At 33.6% G+C, this 10,077-nt stretch overlaps 1 protein-coding gene across 1 annotated transcript; it reads right to left on the reverse strand.

The window, feature by feature from the left end:
- Nucleotides 1-7,231: 7,231 nt before the first annotated feature.
- On the reverse strand, nt 7,232-10,077 carry LOC134245525 (zinc finger protein ZIC 4-like). The gene is made up of 2 exons (XM_062727806.1): nt 8,835-10,077; nt 7,232-7,955 (listed from the first exon to the last, which is right to left on the reverse strand). The coding sequence occupies exons 1-2, from the start codon at nt 9,691-9,693 to the stop codon at nt 7,393-7,395; spliced, it is 1,422 nt and encodes a 473-aa protein (XP_062583790.1). The 5' UTR covers nt 9,694-10,077; the 3' UTR covers nt 7,232-7,392.

A 10,077-nucleotide genomic window follows, 5' to 3' on the forward strand; every position in this document is an offset into this window, starting at 1 on the left:
GAAGACGACAAACATAGAGGAAAATAGAAACAACTACATGTAGTTTAATTCAAAAGTAATATAATATACCAATATTACCATGCCCTCTCTGATTGTCTACTCAGCATCTTATACTTAGTATATAGTGGACTGGTCGTTTTGGATTATTATGACATTTGATAATTTCCCCCTAAATCTATAATCCATACAAGCAAAACTTTAGAGTAGAATTGTCTTATAAAGGATGCTGTTTTAGAAATATAAAATGTTTATATTTGTAGATTTGTATTTCTTCCTATCAGTTTCTTGGAAAATTGTGAGTTGTGTGTGAATTTCATTTTTGAAAGTCAGAGTCCATATGAAATACTCGTTTGTAGTGCCATGTAAGTCTTACATTCGTTGGATGAATTGACTACTCACTATGAATGGCATCGCCCCTTACAAAGACTTCATAATTATGCTTTTTTATTTACATAAGGTCTGCCAATTTCCCACGGAGTCCCTTTAAAAACAAGTAAGAAATATTATGATTTTCTATGTGAGAAGCTTCTTTTGAAGGACGTGGGGCGTCTTTGAAAAGGCCTTTATCACTTTCGATCGTGTAACACTCCCTAAATGGTAAACTCCGCGAGGATTTTCTACTTAGAATCATGAAAGGCAATCAGAAGTGGAAATTCACCACAGGAAGTAAAATAAAGAACCGCTATAAGTCATTGAAATGAAACAAAAATCTCCGTAAAACTTGGAGCGCTGAACAATGGATTGTCTCATTGAAGCAGAAAAGTCGAATTCTAGAAATGAACATGGGTGGCGATCTTGTGAGCCGTTTATCTCGCAGACAGAAACTTTTTGTGCTTTGTTAAAAACCTATGCGTTTTAAAAAGATCTTTTTTTACCCTTTAATTTTTATGAATTAATAATGATTGCATTTCAAAGTATTGATTTATTGAAAATTCATAAACTTGTATTCATCAATTGTGTTTATATGTTTCATATTACTTGTAAATGAATAAGTTGCTTATAATATGGTTATAGGAAAAGTGGTTGCTTATAAAACTAGTAATAAGAAAATTGCATATGAGTGAAATACATCTTCCAATATTTTTACACACTTCAAGAAAATATTTTCTTTATTTTTTCTTCTAAAAAATTATTAAGTATTTTAAAAAAAATATGGAAGAAAAATACAATCTGAACTATTTTTATAACCAAAGAATACATGTACTGAGAAGGATTTTGTATCATGCTCTTCAAGAAGATTCTCTTTTCTCTGTCAAACAAATCTTTTTGCTGTATAACTTAAATCAAGTGTAATACAATGTATCAATATGTTTGTTAAAAAAAAAAAAAAAATTCAACCTTATCCGCATTCCATTTTATTTGTTGTTGTTCATATCGATTTCAAAAATGAGATGAAAAGGAAATCATTGTCTAACACAAATGACAAAAACTTCGATTTCAAGAGAGGAAATTAATTCAGACTTCAAAATATCATTTCTTTTTATTGAAGATATGTCAAAATTCACAAAGCAGAAACACTATTGGCATTTTAAATTAGGAATTATTGTTACAGGTACTTCTCAATCTAAGGCTCAAATTAACAATTAACAAGTTAATTTAAAGTTCTAATCATGTCTTTTTCTGAAAATTCTTCGTTGCTGTAATTTTTTTTTTTTTAGAAATATCAAATTCATGGAAATTTTATTCCTCTAAGAGGTCATCTGTTCGATATGAATGAAGTCTTTGGCAGAATTGAATGCAGGTAATGTAACTTTTAAAAAAAAGAAAATAAAAATCCAATATTCTCCATCAAACGGCGGGCCGGAAGGAGGAGAGATGGAGGGAGTTGAAGAGGTTTCTAAATGCGGATACATACTACACAACGTTATTTTTTTCCTTAAAAAGATTCTGATCATTTTTCTTTATTTATCACTTCAGTTTTCATTTCGTTATTTTACATTCTACAGAGAAAAAAATACCTAGAAGAATAATTTCTCTGTATAAAGAATAAGCTAAATATATAGAAGCGTGATTAAACGTAATCTGTCTTGGATTTGTTTCCCAGTGGCAGACAATCCTTTGATACTAGAAGTTGGGAATTGTTACTGTTCATTGCTGCAGAATAAGAGAGAATTGTGGGTATTTGATGTGGTGAGTGTAAAACTAGTAAGCAGAAAATCAGGGTGCACACAATGATTAATGTAAAGAATAAAAAAGTTTTCTCTTTTATTCTTTCCATGTTTCATGATTACATTTTTGATGCTGTATCTTTCATTGCTCTTGAATGAAATTTTTCAATAGTTATTGTAAATTCTTAATCTCCACTAAAATATGCAATGTTTACTTATTATATATGTAGGCCTGAATGAATTTACTTCTTACTGGACTTGTTGATGCCAGTGAATAAACTCGAAAGTAAATGGTTCTAAATCTTATTCTATCCATGCAGATATAACATTAAACAAGGCAATCATACCTCACATTTACATATTGAAGCCATGTCTTGTTGTCAGTTTGTTGGTGTGTTCATCAAAAAAGGAGAGAATATCAAATAGAAGTCGTCAAAGAAATTAGGAAAAACAAAGGGTTGGGGAGAATGTTAATCGAGAACTTATCAGCGAAATATTCGATGCACCTGCGGACGGTCCTATTAAAAACTCGGCCGCCCTTTTGGTTGCCCAGCTATGAACCTGAAAGTAAAACTGTTGGTCGTTTTATGTTCACAAGATAAAACAGTTTTGCTGTAAAATTTGTTGTTTCACTCTTTACATTGATCATTTTATTTCGTTCCATTTTTAAATAATAGAGTCACTTTGCACACCTGCGAGTGTCTAAAACAAGCCCCAACGACGAACACTTGAACTTTGAAACATTCGCCTGCAATTGGTGCGTTGCTACGGAGTTCCTTCAACATCTGGAATAGTACTGTGTGGTATGGGGTCTTCTATGCGTTTTATTTCAGCATGCTATCGTTTGCAGTGGACTTTAATCAGTCAACACTCTTCGCAGAAACTATTCCAAAGGACCATTGCTAGTCATATTTTGGGGGTCAGCAAAAACTCTATATTTTATGATAATAAATCTTGAATAAGAGGCCATTTGTCATTATTCGAGTGGTTCGCATAACGTTGATGAATTCTCACAAATTTGTCACAATATGTTTTTCTTCTGATATGCCTGTCGAAAATCGTCTTCAGATTGCTAATCTTATCTCTAACTGTATTACATTGGTTCTTGAGCGACAATTAAAGGCACATTTTCAATGATAGTTTTGTCACTCGGAAATGCCATTGTATCACCTGTGTGTGAAGGTAGTTAAAAAATGTCTATTCTCTGAAAACTCGGCTCGTTAGGGTGAAGAGCTAAGAGGTATATATCTTATTTCCAATATCTGTCACACGCAGAAGAGGGGAGAAAGAAACTGCTTAAGGGTGCGTCTTCAAAATCCAAGACAGCCTTGTTCCAAAGATGGATGGTCTAACAAGAATGAATGCCATTTCATTTTCATATGCAATAGAACAAATTTACATACCTTTAGATTTTTAAACTAATACCTTTCTCTTATTGAGGTTCTATTCAATTCGGGGTGAAAAACGTTTGCGTGATTCATCTTCATGAAATCATACTCCTCAAAATATACCCTCTCTAATGGCGAGTTTTGAATGTATAATTTATGCAAAATATCTGTGAATATATGTGCTTTCTTGATGGTTATACGTGGAAAGCAACCATCTTGACTGTGATAATAAGTAATAATACCCATAAAATGTGGAGTTTATATGAATATACAGAAAAATGATATATTCCTCCATATAACCTAACGGACTAAACAAAATAAAAAAGTAAGACGACATAGTACATGCACCAAGGAGAATAAAGAATACGATGCTTTAGAAGATGACATAGCATGGCTGAGTAGAAAATTTAGATTTGTGATAGGTTTACTGTAAATACATGTACATTGTTGTCATCAAAAATCTTAAGTGTTTCAGGTATAATACTATTGTTTGATTGATCTATACTGATAAAATGATGTTCTTTGGTGTATTGCAAATATATAATTTTAATCCGGCTTTTGTTGATATAAGTGACCATTCAGTTTAATAAACCAATTAGGGCTGAGGGTTGCACTTTACTACAATTTCTACCTTCCATTCTTTTCACCGAAATTTAAACTTGAAGTATAAGCCGCTCAGAATTAATCACGTGACTTTCACATTTTCGGTTAGATGCATTCATGGTTATGAAAACGTTTCAAAGACTAAAAGAACAGTGATGTAACGAACTCTACGGAGGGAAAAATCTTCACGCCAATTAGACGGAGAGGAGAACACACAAATTCGAAAAACAAGTCCATTTTGTCAGCTCTTGTCCAACAAAGGGCAGACTGGATTAAAAGAGATTCAATGGAGTGTCAGTTTTGGTATTAAATAGGGGACCCAGCGAGACTTCAGAATTCGATGGACCCTGATACAAGATCTAGTCGATTGTTATTGTGTGTCGCAGTGGGCACCTCCCCGCCTCTCGGCATGCAGTAACAATTGCAAAATTTTCTGCCAAGTGCCCCTTCGTTAAGTCGATTTGAGGGGTATTTTGAAAGAGAGGAGTGTTGAAAGGATTTTCGGGGATTTGTGTCATCCCCATGTATGTAAAGATAAACAGAGCTAAGGGGTATCCGTGGTGACCGGAAATATATGTAAACCAATATATATCCTTCTATATACTAGTAGAGGTACGATAGCTAAAGAAGTAAGCAAAAGAGGGAAAACCCCTAAAACTGATAAATGATAAAGTTTGTGCATTTACATTTAATTTTTCATTAATATTTTTTATTGTAGGACAAAAAAATCTACAGTTGTACAATTCTTCCATGATAACGTTTCAATTATAATTGTACAGGGGTACAGAAATTGCCATACACGTTTTGAATTATAGTAAACAGAAATTTTAATGGAACGTTAATACGCATAAAATGTTGAATCAGTGTAATCTGAAATAAAAATTTTGAATTGTTGAATTCATTTTTTTTTTTTTGAACGAAGGTAAAAAACCACAGAATTGAAGAATGCAAAATTTCAATTCCTGTATGGAAGGAGAATTGAATAACTCTTGTTTGCTGGTCGTGCAAACAAGTGCCCATGGTACGCTGACTCGTTCAGAATAACAGAGGAGGATCAATTTAATGATTTAGGGAAAGGAAGAGTAGCAAGACCTGACAATGCAATGCTTACTTGGCTATTAGGCATTGTGTCGCCCCAAACCGGCCCTGGCAGCTTCTCTATTGGAAAAAATCTATCGCCGTGTTTCAATTGAGACGTTGATTTTTCCAATTCAGATGAAAATAAAATATTGGTTGAATAACTTGACAAAACAGAAATTCTAAAGAAAAGAATGGTGTACTTGCTGGGTAAGGTTAAATGTTGATTTGTCTGTTTTCTATTCAAGTCTGTATGAATCAAAAATCAGTTAAGTACCTTTGGGAGTAACCCCCCACATTATGGAAAATTTGACACGTGGCTAAAAAATTGTCAGGTATATAAAGAAACATTATTTAAACCAAAAGATAAAAAAATGTAACCGATTTCTTTTAAAAGTTTTAGACCTGGAATTTTTTGGTCAACTTTGGGTTTTTTTCTGCAGTGCCTATGAAAGCCATGTGAATACAATGTATATGGTTGGAGTCAAAAGTGAAATGAGATCATATTTACTTTCCTGCATAACAGGTTAAGGGTGTTGCCTATTGTGTGCATGTTGTTTCTTATTACTAATTTATTACTTCTACATTGGTAACTTTTTAAGTTTACGGTAACCCAGTAATTTGCTTCCATCCCCTTTATTTACAGGTTTGTATCGACTTAATGTGAGTAGCAAACAATATGAGCAGATTTTTTTATTGTGATCTCATTGTTCAACATTCTCAGTTCCATGCTACTTTTAAAAAGAAAAGTTGGATTGGTGACACGTAGTTTTTGGTTGCAAATTTTGATGAATTGTTTTTAGTTTAAAGGAGGGTATTAGTAAATGTGGCTAACCGGTATTACAATATGAGAATTTTGATGTCAAAGAAGTTAATACATTTACTTACCCGGGTAAAATGCATAGAAATAAAGTAAAATATGTATTACCTGATCTTGGCCCAAAATAATGTAAAGAATGTGGTGGAATCTAACATCAAGGGCAGATTACTCCATTCATAAAAATACATATAACCGTTTTGCATGCAGTGTGAGATTTTGTTTTCCCCTGTAGTTTACTGATGTATCATTCAGCAAATAAATAATTATTATTTCTTCCTACATAGAATCAAAGTCCTAGTAAAGCAGCTTTTACATTCGTAGGTTTCTATACTGTATACAATATCATTATTAATTTGCTTGATCTAAGGTAGCCCCCAGGTTCTGGTAATGCATTTATGAAAAGGAAAATGCTTGCAATTCACAAAGTAAAGTGAATATACCCGTGTTATTTCTTCAAAGTTCATCATTACAGTTGATCATATTATACCTATATAGGAAAACTTACTTTTCAAATATATTTCAGAGAAACGTGAATTCATAGAAGGTCCAGTTATGTGTACATATGTATATATGTGTCCTCTACAAAAATTTGAATTTTTCACATAAAATTTGTATATGACAAATTTTAATTGAAAAATTCAAATTTTTGTAGAGGACATATGTATTTTTTTTAAAAAATGATCATAAAATATATGATACAGTTAAAAAAAAAAACTCGAGGTATCAACTATCAAGACATTTCTAATTATTTGAATTTTCTTTTTTTTTTTAAATACTTCTTTAGTATTTCAGAACTTATAACCTAAGTTGTTTAATAAAAACATTACAAGACATCACACATCACTTCCAATATCATTTCATGATTTTAATATATTGTTATCTAAATCAATATTGAAGGGAATTCGATTTCCATAAAAATGTTATTTTTCATACTTTTATAGAGGCTACAAATGACTAAACCTTGTTAATTTTATAAACGAACTGTTTCTATGACTTCAAAAAACGTTGAATCATATAAAGATGCATGAAATAATAATTTTATTTTGAAACAACTAATTAAGCTAAATAATATTATTAAGAGTTATTGTTCCCTGTTAAGGATTGGATATCCTTAGGTCGGAAACTTTTTGTTCGTTCCTCATAATGCCCCCAAAAGTCAGAAAATTGTTAAACATCCTACAATTACACAGAAATATCAATGACAATCATTTTATTTTTCAAATTTATTTGTTAATGATTAATTTAACAAGGTTATTGATAATTTAACATTAACACAGTTAATTATACAAAATGACTGAACAAACTCAACAATATATTAATATTATGCACATATTTCAGAGAACTAGTCATGTACAGCACATCCCCGCACAATGTCTTTGATAACATTAAACAATTTCTATGAATACTGCATCAAAGTTTGATGATGCATGGAATTTAACTGAGTACCAAATGAGTTCATTGACATATGCTCACTAGTTTGTAGTCCATTATTCTGGCAGACGATCCACTCGTTGAGGTTTGTCGGCTGTGATGTTGGCAGAGCTGCTGAGGGGTGGATGGGCAGAGTGGGACTAGCGTTTGGTGAATGTTTCTGGACAAGATTAGGCTCGCTGTAACAAGAACGGGAATCAGGAATGACTTCTGGTAGTGAAGACTGATCGGAGCTGACACTAGGTGGCGTAATTAGATGGCGGGTCTTCTCTACGGTCGGGCTCGGGATGCTCTCTGTTCCGATGCTGTGTTCGTCGGACTCGTACTCCTCTGGAAGTGGCGATATGCTCCCGTGGGCTTTCATGTGTTTTCGGAGTGAACTGGGATGTGTGTAGCTCTTGTCGCAGCCCCGAAACTTGCAGAGGTATGGTTTGTCACTGGTGTGGACATGGCTGTGTTTTTTACGGTCGGAACTGTTGGCAAATCGGCGGTCACATCCGGGGAATTCACACTGGAATGGTTTCTCTCCTGAAAATAACACAAACAGATATTATACTAAGTAAAAATATTCTTTATATACACATTTATTTTAAAGAAAAATATGAAAACTTAAACAATGAATTTGATAATTAATTTTTAAAATGAATCTTATACCTGTTATTAAAATATCTCTGACTCTACATGTACATGTAAATGTTCATTAATAATGCAGGCAAACGCATTCGCTTTAAATGAAAACCTATGTCGATGATCTGCCTTCTACAGTCTAATCACATTTCTTAAAGACCTATTGTTATTAAATTTATAGAGCTATGGTTCTTTTACATAATTTACATGTTCGTATGACTAGTTTAAACTTTTACAATTTTAGTAATGTGTATATGTTATATTTTACTTCATGTGTTAGTATTTTAGTTTGAGTGATTAAATTTATATTAAACTTTTGTCTTTTATGAAAATGATTTAGGAAAACAAATAAATTATTAACATGATTAATATGAATTATTAGATCAGAACATGGTTATTTTTTTCTAAAGAGTTACTGGTATTATTAAGAATATTAGCTAAACAAATGTTAATTTATAATGTTGGTATATAATATTAAAAATCAAATCGTTGTATATCTTTCTTCACTACTGTATCGATTTATTAGAAAAATTCTTAAATGTTAGTAAAGTTTATTGCATGCAAATCAAACAAAATGTATTCAATTTATAACTGAATTCACAATTTTTCTATTTTATAAATTTGTGATTCTTTGTGTTACAAATTGAACTTTAAAAACATGAATTCATAAAGCAAAGCACAAAATTTCCATTCCAAAATTTTGTGATTCTTCTTTATAAATTCATATTTAGAAGCAGGTTTTGACAATATTGACAAAGAATAAATTGAAGCTTGACATACCTGTATGAGTTCTTTTGTGAATTTTGAGATTTTCGCTTCTTGCGAAGACTTTACCGCAGCCAGGAAAAGGACAAGGGAAGGGTTTCTCTCCTGTGTGGACTCGGATGTGATTAACTAACTTATACTTGGCTTTGAAGGGTCGCCCGTTCCTGGAACATTCCTGCCAAAGACAAGTATGGTCTGCCATCTCTGGTCCCCCAACATGGTCAACAGTGATGTGATTGACAATTTCATGCATGGTCGTGAACACTTTATTGCAAGGTTTTCTGGGTTCATGTTGGTCTTTCTCTATCCACAGACACGTGTGTTCCTGTTTAATAGGATTTCTCATGTATCGGAGGAAGGCCCCGGGTCCATGGGACCCAATGTTCATAGAGTTAAGTCCACCAAGGGAGGGCACATTAAACCCCTGGGGTTGATGATAATGTTCAGATCTTTGAGGTACCATGGGGTTGTACTGTTCCATACGAGTGTAAACATCAGAGGGTAATCCGAGTCGGTTGGTCATGTGGTGTCCGGAGGAAAAAGAAGAGGAGTCCTGAAGTCCGGACAGCAGCATGTGGCTTTCTGAGGGGTGAGAGTGGAAGGATCCCGAGGATGTTCCGAACATTCCGGAGTGTCCGTTTCCATTTGAATCGTGTCCAGCAATGGTGAGATGATCCGAACGGCGAAGAAACAAGTCCCTGGCTGTGTAGCTGTTGACATGATGAGAATGAGGTACCCCGTATCCACTGGAGGGAACACTGAATTGATGGGACTGTCCTTGAAGGTACCCCACGTCATTCATATGATTTGGGGGACTCAGTTTCAAGGTCCCGGCACCCAGGTGGGAGCTGGTCTCCAGGAATGAGTTTATCATCCTGTGGAATGATAAACTTCGCAACAAAATAGCTTAATAATGTCCAGTTTTTTTTTTAAAAATGATCCTCTGTTGACAAAAAAATTCCTGAGGAAAAACGACTGTTTGTTCACTTAGAGTCTGCTGAGAGGTAGGGTAAGGCGCTGAGTGGGAGAATAAGTTATACAAATTCCTCCGAATAATCCTGTCAAAACTCACTAGTCGATCGGAGTTTTCAAAACAATTTTTTTTTCAAGGTCTTAGTTTGCTATCAGTAGAATGAAGTTCACTGTGGGATATCAAAATATTCAGATTCATTTATATCACAGCAAGATATATTCTTCGGATTTGCATGCGAGGTCCTGTGATTAATATGCTGATTGGTGGTTGCGCTAGCTAATTGAT

Source organism: Saccostrea cucullata, unplaced genomic scaffold (assembly GCF_032062105.1).
Source record: "Saccostrea cucullata isolate Sc308-1 unplaced genomic scaffold, CSIRO_AGI_Scuc_v1 ctg71, whole genome shotgun sequence".
In the NCBI taxonomy this organism is placed as follows: domain Eukaryota; kingdom Metazoa; phylum Mollusca; class Bivalvia; order Ostreida; family Ostreidae; genus Saccostrea; species Saccostrea cuccullata.

What these genes read in the sequence shown, in the direction of transcription:
- LOC134245525 (XM_062727806.1), bottom strand. Translation starts at nt 9,693, where the DNA reads ATGATAAACTCATTCCTGGAGACCAGCTCCCACCTGGGTGCCGGGACC. An exon ending in TCACAAAAGAACTCATACAG is followed by an intron (nt 7,956 to 8,834) that starts GTATGTCAAGCT and finishes TGTTATTTTCAG; the next exon opens with GAGAGAAACCATTCCAGTGT.